Raw genomic sequence first — 27884 nt, 5'->3', positions numbered from 1 at the left:
CAATAGGCTAACAACGTAGTTATCAAAATTGTCAGCCATGTCAAAAATAAGTTATGGAGTGAAAAATGCCTCTTTTGAGGAAAGCATCATGATTTTTTTTTCTTTTTTTTTTTTTTTTTTTTTATCACAGAGTGTCAGAGAAAGGGGTAGACAAGAACAGACAGGAACGGAGAGAGATGAGAAGCATCAATCATCAGTTTTTCTTTGTGACACCTTAGTTCATTGATTGCTTCTCATATGTGCCTTGACTGTGGGACTTCAGCAGACCAAGTAACCCCTTGCTCGAGCCAGCGACCTTGGGTCCAAGCTAGTGAGCTCTGCTCAAACCAGATGAGTCCACGCTCAAGCTGGAGACCTTGGGGTCTCGAATCTGGGTCCTCTGCATCCCAATCCAATGCTCCATCCAGCATCGTGATTTCTTAATGTCTATAAAGGGGTCACTTTTAGGGAAACTGAAAGAAATGTGCTTTGGAGATGTTCTAAGGAGTTTGTGAAATCCATCCAAATGTACTTGCACATTTGCTTTTAAAGGAGCTTTTCCAGGCAGGAAGAATTCTTATGAGAAAAGCCATAATCAGCAATCTTAGGATCTTCATGGCCTTCAGTCAGAGAGCTGGTGTCCTAAGCCAGCCTTCTTTTAAATTAATGCATTTATACAGAATATAGTCGAGGTGAAACTTTGTGAGGAAAATCATCCATACCCACAAACCACTTAGATTAATAGCATAAAAATCAACCTTTAGAAGTCAAACTAAAGAACCATGTAAATGTTATTTTCTTAAGAAACATTTTGGAACCTGTTGGGATTTTCTTTTTTTTAACTCAAAGGGAAGATTTTTCAAATTGGGATCATTTTGGACTACACTATTTAAGATGTAGTTTTGGAGCTCAAAAGAACTGTGTTTAGACCACATTTATTTGAATACATAATGGTGTGGAAAAGGGTCACAAGAACTGGGAGAAGTTACAAAATTTTATACACAAACATTCATTGATGGAGAATTTGCCTTAAATGCTGTATTTTTTTTTATAATAGTGCATGTAAAAAGAGAAAAATAAAATTTATAAGAATCTGTTTAATGTTAGTATATCTTTGATGTTACCACATGCATTTTAGAATCAGCTTGTTTATAGTTTCAAAAATATCATTAGGCTGGGTTTGCATTAACCACAATTTGGAGAATCAAGAACTTTTATTTTTTAGTTTTTTACATTATAAAGAAGTTGGACTGAATTTTTTCTGCTGGCCTTACATCTTGTGACAGAGTAAACTCAAATACTAGCTTTATTGTTTTGTAAATATCTAGGGATTGTATATGTATACAATCATGCATTGTCAAGAGACCATTTTAATTTCTTCCTTTCCAATTTGTATGCCTTTTGGTTCTGACCAGGACTTCCAGCACTGGATTGATTAGGAGTGGTCAGAGTGAACTTCTTTGCCTCTTCCCCCAGTTCAGGAGGAAAGCATTCTTTCATCATTATGTAAGATGTTAGCTGTTTTGTTCTTTTTTTTTTTTTTTTTTTAACATATATCTAAGTGCTTGACCTACTTTATTTTCCTTCTCTTTGAATAATTTAACAATTTCTTGCAAAGCAGTTGTACTGGCAATAAATTCCCGATTTTTGAGACTTACTTTTGAAGGATAATTTCACATGGTACAGAATTCTAGGTTGGTGGTATTTTTCTGTCAACACTTTAAATATTTCACCCCATTCCATGGTTGCTGAGGAGAAACTGAAGGTATTTCTTCCATTCCTTCCTCCGTAGGGAAGGAAGGTGTTTTCCCCTCTGGATTTTTCAGAATCTTTTTCTTCCCTTTGATTTATGCTGTTTGAAAGTGATACGCCTAGGTGTTTTTTGGCACTTGTTCTGCTTTCTGCTGTTTCCTGGATCTGGGGTTTGGTGTCTGGTATTAATTTGGGCAAGTTCTCAGTCATTACTCTCAAATATTTTTGTTCTTTTATCTCTCTTCTCCTGGTATTCCCATTATGTGTATACCTTCTGCCATTGTCCCACAATCCTTGGATATTTTGTTCTGGTTTTTGTCTTTGTTCTCTTTGCTTTTCAGTTTTTGAGGTTTGTACTGAGAAACCCTCAAGCTCTGATTGTCTCCTCAGCCATGCCTAGTCTCTAATAAGCCACCCAAGGCATTCTTCATTTGTTAGTCTATTTCATGTCCAGCATTGCATTAAAGGATCTTTCTTTGGATTTCTCTCTTGACATTGTCCAACTGTCCTTGACTGCTGTCTACTTTAGTCATTGAAACTCTTAGCATATTATTTCCTAGTTAGATAATTACAACATTCCTCCCATGTCTGGTTCTGACTCTTGCCGTCTCCTCAAACTGTTGTATTTTAGTACGCCTTGTCACTTTTTTCTTGATAGCTAGACAGGACGTGCTGGGTGAAAGCACATAGGCCTTTAGTTATGTGGTAATAAGCTATGGGGAGAGGGAAAGCATTCTATAGTCCTATGATCAGGTCTGTTTTGTTGGGCCTGTGCCTCTAGACTACGAGCCTCACAAATTTCTTGGGGTTATTTTTTTCTTCTCTGAGGTGGTTACAGGATGGCTTGAGTGGGCCGGAGTTGGGTTTTTCCCTTCTCCCACATGGCAGGGCGGAGCTGAACAGCGTTGGTCATTTTCCTCCCCCAAGTCAGACTCTGAAAATATCCCAGCAGGTTAGGCTCTGGTGAATTAGTTTCCCCTGAGAACAGGCCTTGTTAAGGGCAGAGTTCTCTGTTATATTTCAAAATGCCCCCCCCCCCCCGGAAGCACAAGGGTTTTGGTGGTCAGGCTTCCTCTGTAGTTGTCAGCGTCTAGACTTTGTACCGAGTCTCCAGCCGTCTTCCCATCACAGCTCAGGTTTCCCCCTCCAGCGCCGACTCCCCAGGTAGGGGGGGGGGCGCTGCCACTCCTGCTCCGGACAGCTGGGACTTCCTGGAGTTGCCTGTCTCTCTCCAGTCTTGAGGGTAGTGCTCTGCCCTGTGCTTCTCTCTATGGGTCCAAAAAGTCATTGATTTTCTAGTCTTTTCAGGTACTTTGTTAGGATGGAGTGTCAACCAACAAACTCCTTAGATGTAAAACCAGAAACTGAAAGTCCTCCCATGTTTATTGATTTTTAAGGTTCTTTTTCATTACTGATGTTTCTCATAATTTAAGTACATTTACGAGGAGTAAGTTAATGGGTAGGATATTGTGAAAGAAATAATTAAGTTGAACGTTTAGTAACTGAAGGGTATTTCAAGGGATCACCTGCTACAGGAGTGATTATTTCCAGTACACAAAGGATTCAAGCCGAGAGAAGTGAAGAGAATCATGGGGAGGAGCCGGGACGAGGAAAGAGAGTACCAATGGGTGGGCATGAGAAAATGGGAGCAGTCAAGGAGAGCAGTGAAGGAGGAGTTATTGTACCCTAGTAATTATGAAATTGGAATGTTTCTTTAAATGCTCCGGAGAAGAAAGAAATTAAAACAAAAATAATGTAATGCTTTCTATCAAGTGTAAGTATGGAAAATGAAAAGATCCCTATGAATGTTTGTCATCTTTACTCTGATAGTGTGGGGAGGGCCCAAGCATACTTCTCTTTCCTTGGCCTCGTTCCGTTCACAGAAAACCCAAGGTATCAGGACTTGTTTCCTGGTTACCTTCAAGAAAAATTATATGATGTCCTGTTTTATTTCAGATCATAAAAATGATGAAAACAGTTGATTCTGCATGAATAAAATCACTTCTTCTGGAAGATAATTACCAGTCCAGTTCACGTCATCATTATGTTTTTACCTAGTATTTCATGTAAGTTTTTGTCCCATTTTATACTCTTATAATCGATTTTACTGCTGCTTTAATTTTTACCTCAAGTTATTTTAGTGATCACTTTATCATCCAGTTAACTGTCATTAAGTACTATTATTGTCATTTTAATCTTTTGTAAGTATCTCTAGTCCTTAGTTATTTCTATTCTTCTCTAAATAACATTCATTTTGTCAGCTGGGTCCATGTCTTTTATATACAAACATTGTACTTTTCACCATAACAGCACAGCTTTTACTTTTAATTATAACCTCTTGTAAGTTTTTAAGAATATTTTTCATATTGACTTTTAGGAATATAGTTTTCATTAGAAAAAAATTATATAGAAATGTAATTGCAAAAACATAAGTCAAAATATCTTCCCCTGCCCACTCATCATGTCATAGATTTGCAACCTGAACAATAAAGATATAAGACTGAAATTTAACATTCCAGACTATCTATCTTACAGTGTTGCAATAAAAATTAAGGATTTTTTTTTTTTTTTTAGCAAACTAGTTTTACAATATCATTTACTAATCTAATAGGTGACTGGCTAAAACACTGTTCCCATATATATCAATACATGTTTTATGTTTTGGCTTTTAAAAGACTACATTTTGCTACTGAGTGAAGTTTTTTAGGGTCTTTGAGAAACTTATTAAATGTTTTATAAAAATAATGTTACAGTGACTTTCAGATGTACCCTACAACTACTGCCCATTTTGTGAGAAAGGGGACATATCTGGCCTTCCACGATGGTAAGAGAACGTTAACCAATTTGCATTTGGACATCGTAGTGAACAGAGTTTGAATTATATACAAATTAACACAATCCAGAACAGGCAACACTGCTTCTTACAAGATTTTTAGTTCAAAAGCCCCTCCACGGAGGAACAATGTGGATCCCACCTGTCAATCTCACCTGTAGTCCTCTTGTACTGAACATAACACCTGCAAATAGTTATCTTTTAATACACTATTTTTAAAGTTTTAAAAACTAAGTGTAGCACAAAGTTTTATCTCATCCATATTCTTTATATACTTTGGTCACTCATCATAAAAAAAAAAGGGAAAAGGGGGAAAAAGGAGGTAGTTAGAAGTTGTATCTTCAAGTTACTGAAGAAATGAGAGACATTCACATCCAAATCAACGTAGTTACAAGTCTCGACATTTTCTCCAAATAGTCAACATGCGACACATTGACAATGTTAACTTTACAACGCCCAAATGCAACAAGGTAGTCACTAAACTCAACTCTATTCAAATGGAAAAGGAGAAGAGAGACACCGGAGTTATTTGTTATAAATATTAACCAGAAATCTGAACAACTATCATTCTTAAACAGTATCTTAAAGGCCAGCTTATACAATGCAACAAGTTTATTTACTTAACATAAGTCAAATCCTTACAATAACCAGTCCCTAACAATAGTAAAGGGCTCGTTGGTTGCAAGAAACAGAACCCACTCAAAAAGATTCAAACTAAAAAAATGTTTATCATAAGAATACTCTCATGTAAGCCCACAGCAGAAAATGTAGCCAGACCTTCCATGAGGCAGGAACCTGGCTGGCAGCCAGGGTCTCAGAGCCCACGCCCTCTGGGGAGGTGCAATCTCTCAGCTCTCACAGATGACCAGCTCTCTATGCACGGTCCTAAGTTTTGCTTGTCAGTAATCTAGCAAATTTCTTGTATCAGAATCTAGCTGACGTTATCTCTATTATTCATAAATTTACAGCTCCAAACTCTATACGATATGCTGATTCCATTTGTTTATCCCAAGTTCTTCAGAAAGAGAACGTGATGGTTTCAGCTTGAGTCACTGTCCGTCACATCAAATCGACGTGGCTAGGAAACTGGAGTTGGTTGCTACAAAGGCTGCCCTTACTGGACCTACGGGCCAGACTTGATTGAGTTAAAGATGGTGTCCAAAGAAGAGAGCGACTTCATTTCTAGTTTTATTTAAAGTGCATTTGTCTTACCATTTATTGATGATGAAGATTTAAAATTACATACTTCCTATTAAATTAAGTCGTGGGGTTTCACTGCAATAAGTATTTTTATAGACATATTATATATGCCTAAGCATGTAAAGAAAGCATACCTGAATCAATAGTTTAAACTTCCCAGAAGATAAAATAACCAAAAACTGACATCTGGTACCTATTACATCATCTGTTAAACAGGAGTAATGCTATTTGATCTAATTATTGAACACAAGTTGAAAACCATGAATATATATATATATATATATATATATATATATATATATATATATATATTTGGTAATTTGAAACCAAAACAGATAAAGCATAATTCACATGACATTTTTTTCAATAACAGGTCTTTAGTTATCCTTGATATAATTGATTTTAAAACAATTCTTAAGCAAACACTATTAATTCCTTCAAAGTAGTTCTTTAGATTACTGGCCAAGGATAAATCATGTCAGATACAAAGATGTAACTTGATCCGAACTCATCATCTCGTTTTCCACCCCTGCACGCGAGTCCAGCCGCCCAGGTGCCCTTGGTCTGGACAGCTTTCAGAAATCCGACACCACACTTCTCCCACCTTCAGACCTCCACCCAACTCGGACATTCCCTACTCTGGAACCCACATCCTTCCGTGTCTGCTGTAATGAGGCCTTTACTTGCTGTCCTGTTGAAAACTGTAAAACTCACCACACTAACGTGTCTGCTGCCTTGTTCCTTGTAACATTCATTATCTGACGTACTATCCAGGTGCTTATGTTTTTGTCTCCTGCAACTAAATGTGTCCTCCACTGTAAGGCAGTTTCGTCTCTTCTGTTCTCTGACATAATTCCAGTGCCTAAATCAGTCCTGCACATAGCAGGCATCCTCTAAATATCAGCTGCAAGAATGAATGGATCAGAGGAAAAAGAAAAACCAGAACCTGTCTAAATATAACAAAGCAATTGGCCTTTCAAGGTGTGTGTATGGTCACATTCAGCCTCACAAAATAACCGAGGGCCAGCAGAGACAGCTAGGGTTGGGCCTACGTAGGCACACCACCAACATGCAGTATCAAACAGGATATGTAGTCTGAGACCAAAATTAACGATGAATATAATTTTAGTCAAGAAAACGTAATTTACATAAACTAAATGCAAAGCTCTTCAATGTTATTGGTATCATAAATATGTTCCCAAGAAAAATTAACAGAAACTCCTCAGTTATGATTTGTGGGACTGTACTGATCTCTATTTGAGATTAGAGCTGTCACTTTTATGACCTGAGTTGTTTCGGTCTATAAACTCTATTTAGAAAAAAGTCAAAGTTCACTTTAAAATGTAGGTGGAGTATTACTTATTACTCCAATCTTCTCTCTTTAAATCATAAGCGATGTTCTTACAGCTAATAGAAGAAATATGCATAGAAAATACATTTCAGGAATCTGTCTCTCTACATAATTACTTTCAAGACATTAAAAAAAAAGGTGCCCAAAAATAAAGTTGGTTATACTTTTTCTTTGGGGGGAGGGGGGAGCTTTAGTCACGTCTCGTCCGAGTCTGCCTCTGAAGCGTTCGTTTTGGACATGTTGGAGACCTAGGAGAAGTTTTCACCATTTATTTTTTAAATGTGTTGCCAGAACAGGTTTTCCATATTTTGAAATAAATCAAATTCAAATGCGGGGACAGTTAACAAAGGAACCCCATCTAGACTGGGTGCACGTATTTCTCTCCCTGTCACATGCAAATTGGTAAAATATACAGAATCCCCAGCATGTGGCTGGATGGGAACAATGCTTCTCTTGGCTTCTCTTTCATCTGCTGACTACACCCACGAAGGCGCGCTGGCAGTCCTCTTTGTGTTTTCATTTGTTTTTCTAGCGCAGAGCAGTCAACAGTGTGCCAGCACTGCAGGCCGCAGGCTCTGGGGCAGTGAGGGCGGAATCAACAATCCAATGGGAAGACTGGAATAAACTGTCTGCCCCAGGCCTGGCGAAACTAGTGAGTGACTTAAAAAAATAAATGGCTTCGTTCCCCTTTTTCTTAATTTATGATTTCTGAAAGGAGGAAATGGATGAGCCTTGCATTTCATACAAAATAACAAAATACAGACTTTCAGAACTGTAGCTTACTGAATTTATACACGCCTCTCCTCGTCCTCCCACCACTTGTGGACTGTTGGTGATAACACTGGCTTCTTACCTCCGGGCTAAAAAACAGCACATAAGCTTCTGGAAGCTGTACGTTCCCAACTTGGCTGATTCATTTAGCAACAGCCTGAGCTTGCGGTTTGCTGGTACATTCAGATGCTAAGAATATACAGATTAGAATGATTCTCCATGACTAAAATATTGCTATTCCATCTCCTTCCTTTTTCACTGAATAGAAGCTGTGACTCAGTGAAGAACTCTATGGGGAAAGAAAAAAAATACAAAAAGAAAACTGCAGCATTTCAAAAATCATTTAGGATGAAAATATTGAGTTCCAGATGTGGAAGTCACCTTTTGAAGTATCTACCAGAAAACAATGATTCCTCTTTTGCTCTGGGGTGGAGGGGGGGACTTACAATTCCTCACAAGCTGTCCTAGGTCTGGGTGCCAGGCTCTGTTAGTGCTACCGGGAGTGTACACCATCCCCACACTGGCTGTCGGGACTGGGAGTCCAGGAATCGCTCTCCATGTGGCTGGGGCTGCAAGGCTGCAAGGAAGGCCTAGGAGTGATCAAAAGAAACGCTTGGTACTTTCCAGTAAGTTCTAATATTTTCTAATATTTCTTGAGGTCCTGCTGCATTCTTGTCCTGGAATTCCTATGGCACTCCTGAATTTTGTAGTAACTCTTATTTCCACTTAAATAATCTTAAGTAATTTCTCTCCTAGATGCTCAAAATGAGTTCTCCAAAAGCTACCCCATTCATTTGCTTAAGGAACTTGTGGTCATTTCAGATTCCAGGATTCACGGGACAGGATTCACGGGACTGGTGACATGAAGCCCCAGGTGACTCCACGCAGTGGACTAGAGGTGGTTTCTGAAGGAATGTTAGAAAAGTTAGCATATACCCTCTAATAGCCAATGTATATATGTATAAGCGTGTGTACATACATGTGTGTAATGCACCAAGATAGAACTTTGACCATGTATTAGTTTTAAAACAAGGAAACCCATAGAAATAAGAAATTTAAGATGTTTTTATAGATAAATCCATAAAATAAAAAGCTTTAGTGAGTAGTTTGATATTGAAGTTAAAAATGTAGCCTATATGCTCTGTTTGCATACTGTATTAATATGTAGTTACATATAGTAGATGTGTAAGTTATTTAGTGGTTATTAACTGAACTTATCTTTTGGAATGAAGTGACGTCTAGAGACAACTTTCTACAATAGTGTTGCATCTGCACTGAACAAGAGGCACTCAGTTTTTGCTTCAGATTAACTTCTCAAGGACATCCACATAGCTAAAGCCTTGGAAAATAAAGTGTCTCCCTCCATAACAGAGGCCAGGTTGCTTTCTGTCCAGTGTAATAAAGATAATGTCTGTCTAGGGCAGGGGTCTCAAACTCGCGGCCCGCCCACCAATTTTGTGCGGCCCGCAGACTAATCAAACTTCGTGGATTAGTCTGTGGGCCAGTCTGCGGCCCGCGAGTTTGAGACCCCTGGTAGGGCAAAGGTTAGCCAGGTTTGCTCGTGACCATTAGAAACAATTACTCCCTAAGCATAGTGTTTCTTAGCTATGACACTAGCTTGCTTCATGCACAGCGTCTATCTGGGGCCCTCAGCATTGTCCCCAAGGGACTTGCTAGGCAAGGGGAACCGACACAAAGAAACTCATACCATTTAATGTACCTCGTAATAAAAGTCCTACGTCTCTGAGTTTAGGTGTCTCATGTCTTATGCCAGCAGCTGCGAATATATTGCATACAAATCTGTTAGCCTGCAAGTAGGGTAAAATCTCACTCTTTACATAGTTCTTAATAGATACAAGTAGGCGAGTAAGATTCCAAGATGTAATGGACTATTTACAATAGACAGCAGTCTGGATACCATTCAGGATTTTATAACAGAAAGGAACTGTGAGGCCTTCCAGCTGCCAATTCCATGCTCTCATTCTACAGGTAAAGGAATACACCTCAGGGAAGTAAGTAAAACTGTCCAAAGTAACAAACTGATAAGAAGCAGGAACATGGTCAAATTTGCTTTACTCTACCCGCATGAAGTTAAACCAGTCATTTAACATGTAAAGGTAAAAATAATGAATAAAAAATTGAATATAAATATATTAGAACATTAGGCATTAAAATACGTTTGTATTATCACTTATTGTGGAGGGGTAGTATTCTTGTAGGCTCTTTTGCACAGATGCATGAATACTCAGTTACACAAATGCTGTTTAATGCCTGGTGATCATCTGGTCTACAGACAACAAAATTTGAAAGACATGAGACTAACAAAACATGGTGGGAAGCAGAACAAAAACTTCTGTTATGTATTAGACACATTGTATTTAGAGCTTTCCTTTCTTGCTCATAAACTCATAAACTTCTAGGTCATTTTATTTACTAATATTCTAATTTTAAATTCTAAATTGTGGTCCTTTCTAAGGGCTCTATTACCTTGTATTTCCAACTTTTTAGTCAGACAAGAACTGACAAGGTATTTCATTTGCCCTGGCTTTTCCCTGAGTCAGTAAGTAGAAGAGCATTTCCTAATTATGTCCACTGAATGTGGAACTAATTACCTACCACTATTTAGACTTGGCTTATTTGCTGATGAAAAGCTGGTTGCTGATTCAGCTTCTAGTCTTAATTACTCCAATTTTAAAACTCACTAAATTTTTGCCTTACTAAAATTTTTAAAATAAATTCAGGGCATGTTATCAAATTAATGTTTAAGGGTTATTAGTCTAAAACCCGAGGAAAGGAAACTGGGCTTTAAGATGACCCAGTATACTAAATATGTATTGAAATAAGTAGAAGACAGAACAACTCCATGAAGTTATTTACTGCTGGCAAGGCAGAGGTCTGAGAAAAAAGTTAAAACCAAATATCTGAACCTCAATCACCGTTTTTAGTAAGGAGACAATAATATGCTGAGTTGAACATTCACTGAAATACCAAGAATTACCCAAGAGAAATACAAAAATGGTCAAATCATCTGCAGTTATCCATTATCTTTCCATTTTCTTCTCACAGTAGAATGTATTAAAACTTTTTAAACAAGTGATTTGTGTATTTAAAAAAACAAATATAGCCCTGGCCGGTTGGCTCAGCGGTAGAGCATCGGCCTAGCGTGCGGAGGACCCGGGTTCGATTCCCGGCCAGGGCACACAGGAGAAGCACCCATTTGCTTCTCCACCCCTCCGCCGCGCTTTCCTCTCTGTCTCTCTCTTCCCCTCCCGCAGCCAAGGCTCCATTGGAGCAAAGATGGCCCGGGCGCTGGGGATGGCTCTGTGGCCTTTGCCTCAGGCGCTAGAGTGGCTCTGGTCGCAACATGGCGACGCCCAGGATGGGCAGAGCGTCGCCCCTGGTGGGCGTGCCGGGTGGATCCCGGTCAGGCGCATGCGGGAGTCTGTCTGACTGTCTCTCCCTGTTTCCAGCTTCAGAAAAATGAAAAAAAAACAAAAAACAAATATACCTAAAGAATATTTTTTAAAACTGACCATGTACTGCAGCGGTTCTCAACCTGTGGGTTGCGACCGAACGACCAAAACACAGGGGTCGCTACCGTCTGCAGCAGCGCTATTCAGCTTGAACGCACGCCATTATGGATGTGCGTTCCAAACTGAATGCCTGCGGTCATGCGCAGACGTGATTGCATCACCGTCCTGGGCCTAGGGGCGGGGGAAGCGGGGAACGCTCCACAGTCCATAGCAGTGCGGTTGCTCGTCCATAGCAGCGCATTACGTGTGTCTGGCGCTTGCTGACATCATCAGTGGGCTCAAGCGCTGGAGGACAGAAGCCTAGTAGGCGGAGAGGCAAGAGGCGGACAGCCAAGAGAGCCTGCAAGACAGCCTGCTGGTGTAAAAAAGGTTAATAATGTAAAAACAGTGCACACACCATACACACAATACTGTGTAAGTGTAAGGTGCTTTGTGTGTAATCATTACACAGTACACAAAGCAGCTTACACTTACACAAAGCACCATACATTTACACAGTGTGAACTACAGCGGTCTTATACTATAAGAGACCACTATAAGATGTAGTTCACACTGTTCCCCAATGTATAATTATCTCCCATATCTCCCACTATTTTCCCATATTCTGAATGAGGAAACTGCTGAAATCAGTGGTTTCCGGCATTGAATCCGCCTCCTATTGATTTCATTGGGAGTGCGGCGGATTTTGTGGAAGAGAGCTCCCGAGAATCTCGGGTTACCACACAATCCGCCGCAGCCTCCTTTTAATTTCAATAAGAAGCGGAGAAATGACAGTTTCCAACACATTTCTTCCTCTCCTATTCAAGTCAACGGGAGGCAGCAGCAGATTCCGCTCAAATATAGAGCATGTTGCTTAATTTTTTCCACGCTAGAGCTTTTCCTAGAGCAGAAAAATTCCAAAGGTGGAATCTGCCACCCCCAATAGACTTCTATAGGAGGCAGATCTTTTACACTGCAGAATCCGCACAGCAGATTCCTCAGTGTGAGGCCTCTTTCAGTCTATTGGGGGTGGCGGATTCCACCTTTGGAATTTTTCTGCTCTAGGAAAAGCTCTAGCGTGGAAAAAATTAAGCAACATGCTCTATATTTGAGTGGAATCTGCTGCTGCCTCCCGTTGACTTGAATAGGAGAAGAAGAAATGTGTCGGAACTGCATTTCTGCCATACAGGGGATCTCTCTTCTGCGGAATCCACGGGTCTCCCATTGAAGTAAATGAGATGTGAATTCCACCGCAGAAACCCTGCTTTATAGTGTGAAAGAGCCCTGAAAGATACCATGCTGTGCAGAAACTGCAGTGTATCCTATGACGTAGTTCACACTGCTCTATATAGAAAACTTGCCACTAATCTGGAAAAAACAGATCCATTAGTTAAGCAGCTATTTATGGATTGGTAGCCCCAATACACTAGGTAAGGAGGTCCATTAGTAATAAATATTTCTCAATATATAATTAAATATTGTTTTTGTGATTAATCACTATGTTTAAATTATGTTTGATTTGTGGCAATGAGAATACATAATGCATACCAGGTATTTACATTCCGAATCATAACTGTAGCAAAATTACAGTTATGAAGTAGCCACCAAAATTATTTTTGGTTTGGGGTCATCGCAACATGAGGAACTGTATTGCGGAGTCACGGTATTAGAAAGGTTGAGAACCACTGATGTTCTGGGTCTCAAAGACAATCTCATTTTTCAAAAGTAGAAATCAGAGCATATCTTTGAAAATCACAGGGCATGAAACAGCTAGAAACTAATAATGAAAAAGTAGTAACGAACAACAATGGAATCTCCTAGATACTTCAACAATGCCCTTCTAAATAAATCTGAGGTCAAAGAATTCAGAGGACGATTTTAGGATCAAAGACTTCCATTAATAAATGAGAAAGCTTGAAATTAAAGGGGATCTAAGAACTTAAAAAGCCAAGGCAAGAAAAAGTAAAGCAAAATATAGTCTTTCAGTAAAGAGTGGGAATTATGGGAACAAAACAAAAAAATTGGCAAACCTGGTAAATAAAACCAGTGGTGATTTGAGAAGACCAATAAAACAGACACAACTTTGGCCTTTCTGCCCACCTTGGTTAGTATATATGATCAATTATATATATTTTTATATGCCATCAATTATCAGTTAGGAAATGTATTGTTTTTAAAATCCCATGAACAAAAACAAGAAATACTATAAAATTCCTGAAAATAAACTTTGTATTAAATGCTTTTATGAGAAAAAAACAGTATGACTGAAGGATGCAACAGACTTGAACAAATGAAGACCTAACATGTTTACTGGCTAGGGCAGGCATGGCCAACATACGGCCCACAATTAAATTCTTAATATTCTCCGCTACTTTAAAATCTCAGCTACTCAGAAGCGGAAGCGTCTTTGATTATTGGAAATCGAGATATTTAAGAAGATAGTAATATGTGGAAAAGAATTCTGCATGTGACTAATCTAGGGTTAACTTCCAGTAATTAATCGGTTGAATGGATTCGCGATGCTTCTTTATTTTTTAAAAAAATTCCATTATAAAGATTTACAACTTTTGTACTTGTCTGGTACTCGATACCAACTGTTTGACATTTAGCAGTGATGTGAAACCCACATTCTTTAAGGCGGAGTTTGCCAGTGCGCACCCAAGGTCAAACAATCCGTTATTTTTGTGGTCAACTGTGCTGGATCAAGTGGCACTGTAGCACAGACAATAGCTGCAGTTGATAACAGAAAATGTGTCCAGGCTGTTTGTAAAATGAAATAATTGTTTTATTTGTGATATAACCTCTTCAACCTTATTCTATTAATTAAATATTCTTTCAATTGATTGCAATACAGTTTGGATGTTTATACGGTATGTAATTATATTTTTCTTAAAATATTGTATATTAAAATTTTCACTGTTATTCATAAACAAATTATATAATAAAATTTTGTTTACTTAAACAAATTGTTTTTATATTTAACATTTTTCAGTTTTAATATTTCATCCCACCTGTGAAAAAAGTTTTCTTTCTAATCTGGCCCGGGGGCAAAAACTGTTGGTCACGCCTGGGCTACGGAAACTAAGTATGATGCAGAACTCAACTGGCCCTCAATCTTCTCTCAATTTAGAGCAATTCCATCAAAAACCTTTTTAATTAGCTTGATAAACTTGATTTTTAAGGACATCCAGATATCTACATGTAAGAGATGAGCCAATACAATTCTGAAAGTGCATAATAATAAAGGATATTTTAACTCGATCTCAAAACTTACCGTGAAGCTATGTAAATCCTTTTTATTTGGCCATTTAACAAATGACCACAACTGAGCAGCTTCCAACATCCATTCAGTAGTTTACAGCTCCGTTGATGAGTGGTCTGGCAGGTGTGGGCGGGTTCTCTGCCCAAGACTTCACAAGATGGAAATCAAGGTGTTAGCTGGCAAATCCTCATTTAGAGGATCTCTAGGAAAACCTGCTTCTAAGACTAAGACATTGGCAGAATTCAGTTACCTGTGGATGTCGGCCTGAGGTCTCCATCTTCCTGCTGGCTATCAGCCTGGGGTAGCCCTTCTTAGATCCTTGACTCTCCGCTCTTCCTTCTCCAGTAAGGGAGGCTCTCCCTCCAGTCAGACATTTCTCATGCTTCAAATCTATCTCACCCTGCCACCAGGTGGAGAAAACTCTGTGATTTAAAAAGACTCCAGGCCCTGGCCTGGCGTGCGGGAGTCCCGGGTTCGATTCCTGGCCAGGGCACACAGGAGAAGTGCCCATCTGCTTCTCCACCCCTCCCCCTCTCCTTCCTCTCTGTCTCTCTCTTCCCCTCCCGAAGCCAAGGCTCCATTGGAGCAAAGATGGCCCCAGCGCTGAGGATGGCTCATGGCCTCTGCCTCAGGTGCTAGAATGGCTCTGGTCACAACAGAGCACCACCCCCTGGTGGGCATGCGGGAGTCTGTCTGACTGCCTCCGCGTTTCCAACTTCGGAAAAATACAAAAAAAAAAAAGCTCCAGAATGCCAAGTACAGCATCAGGAATAGTCAATAATACTGAAACAACTACGTATGGTGACAGATGGATGCTTGAATAATCAGCCCGAGGGGGGAATCGCTTTATAAATTAAGTAACTAACTAGCCATTGTGCTGTACACCTGAAGCCAATATAAAATAAAAAAAAAGACAAGAGCATATAATAGAGTAAAATAGTCTTTGATAAATGGTGTTGGGAAAATCAAACAGGTACATGCAAAAAAAAAAAAAAAAAAGTAACACCAGACCACCTACTTAAAACTTACACAAAAACAGACTCAAAATAGATTTAAAAAATTTAAATGTGATTCATGAAACCATACCTAGAAGAAAACATAGGCAGTAAAATCTCAGACATCTCCCATACCAATATTTTTGCCAATCTATTTCCTTGGGCAAGGGAAACAGGAAAAAAATAAACAAATTTGACTATATCAAACTAATAGGCTTTTGCACAGGAAAGGAAACCATGAATAAAAATGAAGACAACCCACTGCCTGGGAGAACATATTCACTGATACACCTAACAAAGGATTAATCACCAAAATTTATCAAGAACTAAAAAGACAAGCCAATTTAAAAATGGGCAAAGGACACTTCTCCAAAGAGGACATACAGATGGCTAAGAGGCACATGAAAAAATGCTAAACGGCACTAATCAGAGAAATGCTAGTTAAAACCGCAATGAGATATCACCTCACACCTGCCAGCACGGCTTCCACTAACAAATCAACAAACAACTGGCGAGGGTGTGAAAAAAAGGGAACCCTCCTGCACTGCTGGTGGGAATGCAGACTAGTGCCACCACTGTGGAAAACAGTATAGAGATCCCTCAAAACATTAAAAATGGAACTGCCTTATGACCCAGCCATCCCACTTTTAGGAATCTATCCTAAGAATCCCAAACCACTAATCCAAAGAAGACATGCACCACCATGTTCAGTGCAGCATTGTTTGCCATAGCCAAGATCTGGAGACAGCCCAGTGTCCATCACCGGACCAGTGGGTAAAAAAGCTGTGGTACATATACACAATAGGATACTACACAGCCATAAAAAAGAATATTACCTTTTCAGACAGCATGGATGGACCTGGAGTTTATTACATTAAGTGAAATAAACCAGGCAGAGAAAAGACAAACACTGTATAATCTGAATAATCAACACAGTAAGCTGAGGAACGAGATAGAAACAGAGGCAGGGTCACAGGGAACAGATGGACAGCTGTCAGAGGGAAGGGGGAAGAGGGGACAGGAACATAGAAGGTGAAGAGATTAGCCAAAATAATATATACATAACACATACATATAGACAACAGGGTAGCAACAGCCAGAAGGAAACACGGGGTCGAGTTGGGGGGAGGGAGGCCAAGTTGTGGGGGTATGGGGGTGCAATGAGACTCTGCATGGGGAAGGGGGTGCACAATGCAGTGTGTAGAGGGTGTTACATTGAGTGGGACATCTGAAACCATGTCAACACAATAAATTAAAAATAAAAAGTAAAACAAAAAACCCACAATGAGATATCACCTCACATCTGTCAGAACGGTTATCATCAATAAATCAACAAGTAAGTGCTGGTAAGAATGTGGACAAATGGCAGCCCTTAAGCACTCCTGGTGGGAATGAATGCAGCCTGGTGCAAGCACTGTGCAAACCAGCATGGAACTGCCTCAGAAAATTAAAACTGGAACTGCCTTGTGACCTAGGGATCCCACTCCTGGGGATATTTCCTAAGAATCCTGAAACATTAATTTGAAAGCATATATGCACACATATGTATGTTCACTGCAGCAGTCAAGATCTGGAAACAGCCCTAGTGCCCATCAGTAGAAAAGTAGGTCTAAAAACTGTGGTACATTTACACAATGGAATACTACATAGCTGTTAAAAAAAGAAAAGAAAAGGAAAACTTATCTTTTGTGACAGCATGAATAGACTTGGAGATTGTTAAGTGAAATGAGCCAGTCAGAGGATAAATACTGTATGATCTCATTTATATGTGGAATCTAATGAACATAATAAACTGAAAAACAAAACAGAACAGGTATGGACACATGGACGAGACTGACAGCTGTCAGAAAAGAGGGGGTTGGAGGACTGGGAGGAAGAAGGTGAAGGGATTGGCCAAAAAACATACATACACAACACAGACACAGTGGACAGTGCAGTGACAGGCAAGGGAAAGGGGTGGGGCTCGGTGAGGGTGGGGGCGGGGCACTGAGAGAGACAGTGCCAGAGGCAGAGGGGGGCGGTGTGTAGATGGTGGTGTGTTGAGCTGTGCACTTCAACCTGTATGGTTTTGCGAATCAATGTCATCCTGATAAATTCAATTTAAAAAAACTTAAAATATACTGAATGACAACTATAACTGAAAAATCAAGTTTAAAAAAATTTCCAAATACATCTAAAAAAGTAAAATAAAATTAATAATAAAAGGGCTCATGTGATTAAGGTTAGGGCCATCCAGATAATTTCTTAAAGTCAACTGTGTTATATAATTATAATATAAATAAATATATCATGTAAGTAAAATTCATCATCTTCAGTTAGGAGAATAAGAGTGGGAGATTGCAGAGGCCACCTAAGAACTCCGCCTACTGTATCACAGTAACAAACTGTGGTCCTGTACCAGAATACACAAGCATATCAGAAGAAAAACAGGACTATTTACAGTACACGGAATGCAGTGTAAGCTAAGATGGGTCTTCAAATCCGTAAAGATTAAAATATGGGTTTAATTAAAATAGTTTGGGGACACATGAACATCAGTTTGAAGGGAAAAAAAATAATTTCCTGCATCAAGCTACACAAATTCCATATGGATTAAAATTTTAAATGTAAAAGTAATAAAATGATAAAATATGAGTATCTTATAATCTTGGGATGGAAGTGCCACTGTAAGAAAAACAATGAGATAAAATCCAAAAAGAGATCAGTGATTACACAAAAATAAGTATCTGAACAACAAATAATAAAGCTAAAATATAAATAAGTTATAAAAACACTTCAAACATAATAGAAAAAAAACATTATCATCCCAAATATGCAGAAAGTTCTTTAAAAAAAAGGAATAAATGGCAAAGCACCACAAAGAATAATCAAAGGACATGAAGGGAAACTGTCAAGAAAAAAAAACACGCACAGACAATAAACAAGTGGTTCAAGCTCACTGAAAACAAAGTCAATGTAAATCACACAGCACAACGTTTCCACCTATTTTCAGAAATTAAAATGACCAGTAATCTCCGTGTTGGCAAGGCTGCCAACCATACATTGCTGACAGGATTGTAAACTGGTACAAAGGTCCTGGAGGACAATCTGATAATTGATATAAAAAAGTACAACTATTTATTCCTTTTCATACAATTCCACTTCTGGGACCTTTTATCAGTCAAGTAAGTATGTCTAAACATGCATCCTCAATATGTGTATTTAATAAGAGGGAAAATATAAACCTAAATGTTCACCATTAGAAAACAAATTACACACTGACATTCTGCCAACATTAAAAATAAGAAACTTGTATATATACACATATGGAAAGTAATCTATATCATATGAAAGACAGTAAGTCCAAAGACTATGACTAGTTTGATTGCATTAACATTTTAAAATATTTTAAAGTCTATTTAAAAAGAAAACTTTGAACCTGTACACGAAATTGACAGTAGTATTTCTTTCTGGGGTGTAGAACTGTTCTGTGTGTCAGGGAGGACTGGGGAGGTAAATCATCACTGGGAGGGTGGGGAGACACTTTTGTTTTTTTTTTTGTTTGTTTTTTTTTTTCCTTTTTTTTTTTTCTGAAGCTGGAAACAGGGAGAGACAGTCAGACAGACTCCTGCATGCGCCCAACCGGGATCCACCCGGCACGCCCACCAGGGGCGACGCTCTGTCCACCAGGGGGCGATGCTCTGCCCATCCTGGGCGTCGCCATATTGCGACCAGAGCCACTCTAGCGCCTGAGGCAGAGGCCACAGAGCCATCCCCAGCGCCCGGGCCATCTTTGCTCCAATGGAGCCTTGGCTGATGGGTGGGGAAGAGAGAGACAGAGGGGAAAGCGCGGCGGAGGGGTGGAGAAGCAAATGTGCGCTTCTCCTGTGTGCCCTGGCCGGGAATCGAACCCGGGTCCTCCGCACGCTAGGCCGACGCTCTACCGCTGAGCCAACCGGCCAGGGCTAGAGGAGACACTTTTGTATTTCAAGCTGTAAAAAAAATAAATACATATTAATTTTGTAACACAATGACTTCTTTTTGGATGAAAACTGTCCAAAGATGATCCTTGTGGTGAATGTATAAAGCAAATGGGACACTCAATTTTGACCAGTTGGAAGTTTTTCATCTAAGATGCCATCACACACTGATGGAGTAAGAATAGCACATCCCACCTCGGAAAGAGCACTCCGTGTGTTATTGTAGTTGAAAAGTGTGAAAAGGCTAAAACTCTCACATCAGAGACAAAGTGTTACCATTTTAAACTGCTTTCCATTTTATAATTGGTCAGGACATATTTTGATCAAGAGACATGCTTTATAAATCAGTAAATAATTTTAAACAATAAAGCAGAGTGCTCTAAGTAATAAAATAAAAAAAGAACAATTATAATTACAAAGCAAGCACATTTAGCCAACTCTGGTCTGGAAAAACTTGATGTGGAATACCGTGTCTGAGACGGTTTCTGCATTCACTATTTCTCAAGCCTCTGCTAGGCTCTCCCCCAACGCCTGCCCTTCTCTATGGGTCAAGATGCTGCTGGTCTAGCAGGGCTCGAACGTTACCCTCTGCCTCAGTCTGCAACAGTGGTTCACTTGTGACTGTTCCTACACTCGGTTCATGTCTTTCAAACTTATGCTTGACTTACACTGTTGTGCATCTCAGAAAAAAATTAAGTGCTCTGATTGTAGAAACTCTTTAAATCATCTATTTATTCCAAATGGTGAATGAGGTGCCTTGCAAAGTTGGTGACTGATAGTAATTAAAGAGAAGGTAAGCAGTCTGATCTAGGCTAGAAGATTTTAATGAGCAAATACTGAGATAGAAAAGACACACCAAGGTAATCATAGCATGTGACAAATGTTTTGAACAGAATATGGAGGATATCATCACCACAGATTTTGTATCGGGTAAAAATATACAGTCCCTGTATTCTAGGCAAGGCAAATACCAGCTCTGCTTTTTCAAAGCTAATCACATTGTAAAAAAGCATGAATAAGTAAATATAAGTTCAATTTTCAAATATGCAAATTATTTTAAATTGTATACAATATGAATGCAGAAGCACCAACTGCAAAGATACACATGACACGTGGGAATTTGCTTATTTTGTTAAGCCACAATGTATTTTTCCATGAATAGCAAAAATTTGAAGTTTCCATGGTATTTATGAAGGCGATATTGTTTCACTAAAAACTGATTTTCTATATTAAGTCAGACAGGATTACAATTATGAATTTAAATTTCAAAAATTTAAGGAAGATTAAAGGCTCCAATGCTCCAAAGGGGTCTCATAGGATGCCATCTGGGTCCTGCTTCAATAGTGGAAAGGAAGGTCATTGAGCTAAAGCCTGACAGGCTTACACGCCTCTGCTGTGAGGAAACAGGGACACTGGAAGGTGGGCTTCCCCCTCGCTCCTCTAAGGGAGGGTTCAGTCTCTTCCAGCCCTGCTCCAGCCACCTATGACCTAACCTTGCCCAGAAAGCTGGGGTTTGCCACTGAAGGCTGAAGGTGCCCAGGGCCATCGGCCCCATCTATGACACTGTGGACGAGCCTAGGGTATTTCTTCCAAGAAGCAGGTAAACTGATCTCATTTGCACAAGGGCCACTTAACTATGTTTTGCCTGAATAGTCAGGTTTTTTCTTCTTCCCTCAAAGATCTCTGTTGTGGGTGTTGATAGTCCTATTTTCTGCTGCTTTGCTTAATATATAGTGTTTCCTTTATCCCTCCTACCTCACTGCCCCACTCATATTTCAGGCTGGGACCTACTCCTAGTTTAGAACTCTCTTTCCTCCTTTTGCCAACTTGTATTATGAATTCACCTTTGCCACCCAGCTTAGTGTATCCCAAGGTTCTCTTTACCATGCCACAGTCACAGAGCTCCATGAAAAAGCAACCTGGTCTCAACTCTCCAGGCAGAGAACAGAAGCTCCATATCCACGCATGCTGCAAATGGCTTTTTCCAGTCTATCTGAATCATTACCAGCTAGAGGCAGTGGTCACTGGGACTTGGACATGAGCTGCAAAGTATAGAATGGCGACAACAATTCCAGTGCCATGCGGACTTTTCCTGTGGGGAACTTTCCTGGACTCCTGCTCCCTGTGACAGCTCCTAACAGACTGAACTGTGGCATTTTTCAGGGATTTGGCATGGTGATGAGGCCAACTTGGACTTGGTGAACATGTTAAGGACACTACTCTTTTATGGATTCTTGCTGTATTGGCCACGAGTTTGCTTAAAGGCTTTTAATCACTGTAAAAAAAAATAGAGGACTGGATGAAGAAGATGGGGCACATATACACCATGGTATACTATTCAGCTAGGAGAAATGATGACATCCGATCACTTGCAGCGGAATGGTGGAGTCTTGGTAGCATTGTGCGGGGTGAAATAAGCTAATCAGAAAAAAACAGGAACTGTAGGATTCCATACATTGGTGGGGCATAAAAGCGAGACTAAGAGGCATGGACAGGAGTGTGGTGGTTATGGGGGGTGGGGGGAGGGAAGGAGGGAGAGGGGAAGGGGGAGGGGTACAGAGAGAACTGGATGGAGGGTGGCAGAGGATGATCTCTCTTCGGGTGATGGGTATGCAACAGAACTAAATGACAAGATAACCTGGAAATGTTTTCTTTGAATGTATGTACCCTGATTTATTGATGTCACCCCATTAAAATAAAAATTTATTTATAACAAAAAAATATATTTTGTACACTGCCTGGAACACAGTAAGTCCTCAATAAATCTGAGTTATTATTGTAAAAAAAAAAAAAAAAAATTTAAGGAAGAATGTGTAAAACATTTTCTGGGTAAGCCATTGTATTAAACCTTTCAACTCATTCTTCCTTTAAACCAGCGCTGTCCAAAGAAAGACAGTATGAGCCTCATAGTCAATTTTAAATCTTTTAGCAGAAAGAAACGCCAAAAACACCTGGAAAAGCTGAATTAATTTTAACATTTTATTTAACCCACTATACCAAAAATATTATAATTTCACAAATATACAAAATTGAGATATTTTACATTCAATCTTTGTACATTTTCAAAACCTGGTGTGTGTTTTATGCTGACACCATTCTCTCAATTTGGGCTATCCATATATCAAGGGCTCAATCCTCACATGAAACTAAATTGAATGAAAAGACAGTGGCTTCCATCCTGCCACTGTCTGGCACATCTATTTGTAGACAAACATCGCAAACTCTGTATTCTATTGTTATAGATGTGGATCAAGATACACTATTAACAGAATACATTACCAGAAATTAAACAGTGTGAGACCAGTAAGTAGTATTTCCAATACTACATAAATGGCAATAAAAACGGCAGCCATTTGGAGTTCAAGTCAACCATTCCTCCAGCTACAGACACTAACACAACTAACAGTGAGTGGACAATCTTCTTTCTTTGTAGTACTTACCACAGTTACTAACTTTCTGTATATTCTTTCTTTTATTGTGTGTACGTGCATCTGTTGCTCCTATGACATCCCTTAAGGCAGGGGTCTCAAACTCAACTCAGCATGTGGGCCGCAGAGCAAGATCACAGCCGTTCGGCGGGCCGCACTAGGTCTACAAAAGGCAACTGTTACGCAACACTTTTCTCACTGCAGTTGAAAACAAAAAAAAAATCAGTACAACAAGCATAATCGTACATGCAGTTTACTCAGTGTCACAAAACGACCAGAAACTGTAGTTCGCATCACAACTGCTGTTAACTAAGCTAATATCTAACTAGGATGCTAGAGAAATGAAAAATACAAGTAGGCCCCTAGGCTTACTTAATTTTATCCAAAATATTTTGAACTTCATGGATTAGTCTGCAGGCCGCACAAAATTGTTCGGCAGGCCGCATGCGGCCCGCGGGCCGCGAGTTTGAGACCCCTGCCTTAAGGGAAGGAACTACGTCTACTTTGCTGTTATATCTCTGAACCTTAGTAGAATAGGTTGCCCATAGTAACTGGTCAAACACCTGTTAAACGAGTGAATATTGCCATGTGTCAATTATCAGCCTGAACCGGCCTATCACTTCAATCTTCAGTTTTCCAGTAGTTAAGGCACAGCCAATAGTTTCTTGGTGAAAGCAGTGAACAGCTATTTTTTTCACAATTTCTAGCAAGTCAATCCAACTATTAAAAAGTAACTGGGGCCTGACCAGGTGGTGGCGCAGTGGATGGAGCGTCGGACGGGGATGCGGAGGACCCAGGTTCAAGACACCAAGGTCGCCAGCTTGAGCAAGGAGTTACTCGGTCTGCTGAAGGCCCATGGTCAAGGCACATATGTGAAAGCAATCAATGAACAACTAAGGTGTCACAACAAAAAACTGATGATTGATGCTTCTCATCTCTCTCCGTTTCTGTCTGTCTGTCTGTCCCTATCCCTCTGACTGTCTCTGTAAAAAAAAAAAAAAATTGAAAAAAAAAAGTAATTGGGAAATTCCCCACTAATCAGAATCACATTCATCCGGTCTTCATCAGATCCTCCTCCTCCAACAGACAACCAAAACAGAACGGTTGAGGCACAAATGAATAAAGACAAGAGAAGAGCCCTCTCCGCCAATCTCGCAGACATGGAGGGAAATAGAACCCCACCACACATGCACCTGGAAGGAAAGATGAGTGAACACTGTTCCTACCACACTCAGTAGTGACACGGTTCCTAAGAGCTCTGCAGATTTCAGAAGCTCCTGTAACAAAACATTCTAAGTTAAACAACAGAAAATACTATAGTAGCCATGATAAAGGAAAATCTGAAACTGGTAAATTGCCTTCAATTTTTAAAAAAGCAAAAGGAAGTGGCCTGTAATTTTATGATAAAGGTGAAGCCCATTTAAAAAGAAAAGGAAAAGAAAAAATCCCAATAAACCAAAAAACCTAAGCTCAAATAGACTGTTTAATGATACGACATTGCATTACAAAGTCCTTTTGCTAATAAGATTATAGAACTTTATTTAGAATGTCAAACCTGGAAGAATGCAAGCGATGAGCCTGGGAGAAGCTCTTACCTTCCATTCTGTAGACACTACATCGGCACCTTAACAATGAGCCGTTTGGCAATTTCAGCACCACTCCTCATCAACAGCTTCCAGTTCTGAAAATGATTTCCTATCGTTCAAACATTTATTCATCTACTGTATACAAATCAATCTTTTAAAAACTGAATCCTATTCACAATCCATAAAAGACAACGACTTTTTCCTCTTCTTTTTAGGAGAGTGTTCTAAAAGTGGAGTCAATTCAGCCTCCTCGCTGTGCTTTCTTTTCTTTTTTTTCTTTTTATGATCACTCTGGTAACCACTGGAGTCACTGCCTTGAAAAACAGGGTCCTGGTCCTTCTTCTTCTTTTTCTTCTTCTTCTTCAGCTCTCCCTCCCAGAGGTCGTTCACATTACTGCTCATGCCCAGGTCTGTCTCTTCCTTCACAGTGACAGCCGCAGGACCGGCCAGCTCTGTGGCACCACACTCTCCTTCATCTGGCTCTGGGTCTTGCTTCTTTTTCTTCTTCTTCTTCAGCTCTCCCTCCCGGAGGCCGTTCACATTACTGCTCATGCCCAGGTCTGTCTCTTCCTTCACAGTGACAGCCGCAGGACCGGCCAGCTCTGGGGCACCACACTCTCCTTCATCTGGCTCTGGGTCTTGCTTCTTTTTCTTCTTCTTCTTTGGAAGTTTTCCAACAGCTTCTCCAGTGCTAGTTTCTGTTACGTCTTCGGAAACTGCAGAGCACTTGGTTTGTAAACTATAAATTAACAGTTTAAAAGTTTACAGAGCAATAAGCAAATATACAAAAACAAAAAGAGATCAAGAATATTTCAACATGCGAACATTTTTCTAATGACAGCAGTATGAGATACGTAACTATGGCATAAATCTCAGCTTCTTTCCTATTATCCCCTCAGCCCAGTGAAATGCTAAAATGACCGTTTCCCACCTTCTCCCCAGATTGTTTTCACACATAAAAATGACCAAAAAAAAAGTTGTCAAAACAAGGCTTCTAAATCTTGGTTTTGTTCAGAAAAGTTTGGTCACTGAACACTAAACATCACAATACTCAGGCTTATTAGCCAAATAGCTGTCATATGACAGAGAGAAAATATACTTCTGTTATATATCAAAATAATGGAGTTTCCTGCCCACTATATCTCAATCCTTGTTTCACTGTTCTTCTTTGCCCATGCCAAAGTTGTGAATTATTTTATATCACTAAAATAAAAACAAGGCTCAATAAGCAGCCTTCTTTCTAGAACTGGTCTTATAAAATAGCCCTAGTCATATATAACTATTTAAATTTAAGTAACTTCAATGAGGTAACTTTAAAAAAATCAGTCCCTCAGCCACACTAGTCGCACAGCGGTGCTCCGTGGTGAGGCTATTCCTGAACTGCACACAGCGCACCCCTCTGCCGTCACAGAGCGCGACGGGCCAGCTGCGCCGGAACCTCAGCCGGAACCTCAGCCGGAACCTCAGCCCGGAACCTCAGCCGGAACCTCAGCCGGAACCTCAGCCCGGCCCCTTACTCATCAGGGCACCATCTAGAAAAACTATTCAATTACATCAGCAGTATTCCAAAGGGTCCTGCGCCCCCATTAGAGGTGGCTCCTTTGGAGCCAAGCTCAAGATTCAAGATCAGAGTGATTCTTAGAAAAATTTCAATACAGAAGTTAAATTACCTGGCATAATGACAACAATCAAATTATTTTTGTTTCAATCAAGTAAAAATAAAAGCAGGCTAACATTATATAATATGGTTGAGATTGTAATAGTTTCAAACTGAGGGATCACCTATACTGCTCATAAAAATTAGGGGATATTTTATTGCTTTATATTCATTTTGAAATATCTCCTAATTTTATTAAAATACAGATGAGTTAGCTTTAAAATATTTAATGCATTGTCACACTGCTAACATTACTTACAATGACTTTCTGCTTTGAAAGCATAAATATTCTAATATTTTAAAGAGGGCTTATGGTCTCTAAATTTAGAATTAAATAGAAACAAATAAATATCAAAATGATAATAATGTGATTAGGAACTGACCTAGTGATATTTAGTTTTCCCCGAATGCAGAATACTCCAGCCGCATCCGAATCTAAACGAAACACTTCAAACTCTAGTTCATCACCCACGTTTATCTCCAGGGTCTGCCACTGCTCAGCTGACATCTGCTCAGGTTTAGGGATGGAGGCATTGAAACACCCGTGTACTAAACAACCAATATGGCTGGAGGACACTTTGTTAACTATACCCTGAGAAGAAGAAAAGTAGAGTTTCAAGAAGAGATCCAAAGAATTAACAGCTAAATCAAACTTTATAAGCTTCAATCTGATCTTCAAAGAGAAAACATCAAAATAATGGTATAATCTGATATGGAAAAGTTTATCTCAATTAAAACTTACCACATGTTATCCTAAAGCATTGTTTTAGAACACTGTAGAACTTTTAGAAAGCTCTAACCTTATTAAATAAGTAATCCCATATCAATTACCTAACTGGCTAAATTACCCTCCCCTCCACCCACAAAAACCCATCTAAGCTCCCAATGCAAGATTCCATGGGAGTGCTCTATAGCCATATTGAAACCAAGCAGAAATTACTCTTTGATATGACCTACATGTAAAAAGAACTCAAGGCAGGAAGCATATGCTTTTTATCACTAGTATCCACATTGTGTTTCTATAAACAGTATAAATTTCAAAGCTTAAAGAGCATTCTTTAATGATTAAATTTAGCATGATGTAAGCAGTCCTATTAGAAGACAGCTTGCCCTTTATTTGTAAATCTTGAACACAGCTGTTTGGACTAAATCACAAAAATACTAGAAGCTTTAAAACTAAAACTATGTGTTATATAATTTCAAGCTTAAAATGAAAATTTCTAAAAAACTTAGTTTTCTATTCTTCCTCTAGGAATCAACATAGATAAGGTATGTGAATAAAAACCTAAAATGTTTTTTAAATCATATTTTGCATTATAGAATTATAATAGTAACATGTATACAATGCTGTTTAATGTCAGCTGCTCCTTATACATATGATAGAATAAAACTTCCTTGTTAATCATTATCAGGAGACTAAGGTCCACAATAGTACCTTCTGTATGGTCTGGACACACTGTGGTACATCTATAAAATAGAATATTATTCAGAAATAAAAATAAGCTATCAGGCCAAGAAAAGTTATAGAGGAATCTTATATGCATGCTGGTAAAAGAAGCCAGTCTGAAAGGCTATGTATTGTATAATTCCAACTCCATG

General features: G+C 39.3%; 1 protein-coding gene and 1 long non-coding RNA gene across 2 annotated transcripts in view; one reads left to right on the top strand and one right to left on the bottom strand.

Annotated features, from left to right (window-relative positions):
* The window catches only part of POLR1F (RNA polymerase I subunit F), a 51869-nt gene that overhangs the window by 17081 nt on the left and 6904 nt on the right, over positions 1–27884 (bottom strand). The window contains exons 3-4 of the mRNA XM_066354123.1: positions 26669–26877; positions 24638–25367 (exon numbers count right to left, since the gene is read on the bottom strand). Of these exons, the coding sequence (XP_066210220.1) occupies positions 24797–25367; positions 26669–26877 (780 nt within the window). The 3' untranslated portion in view covers positions 24638–24796. The remainder of the gene's footprint in view (positions 1–24637; positions 25368–26668; positions 26878–27884) is intronic.
* On the top strand, positions 22419–24063 carry LOC136384072 (uncharacterized). Its single transcript, XR_010747520.1, has 2 exons — positions 22419–23131; positions 23528–24063. It is a non-coding gene; the product is annotated as an uncharacterized lncRNA (long non-coding RNA).

The sequence above is a fragment of the Saccopteryx leptura genome, chromosome 12 (genome assembly GCF_036850995.1).
Source record: "Saccopteryx leptura isolate mSacLep1 chromosome 12, mSacLep1_pri_phased_curated, whole genome shotgun sequence".
NCBI classification, from domain to species: domain Eukaryota; kingdom Metazoa; phylum Chordata; class Mammalia; order Chiroptera; family Emballonuridae; genus Saccopteryx; species Saccopteryx leptura.
This window is presented reverse-complemented; position numbering and strand designations above follow the sequence as displayed.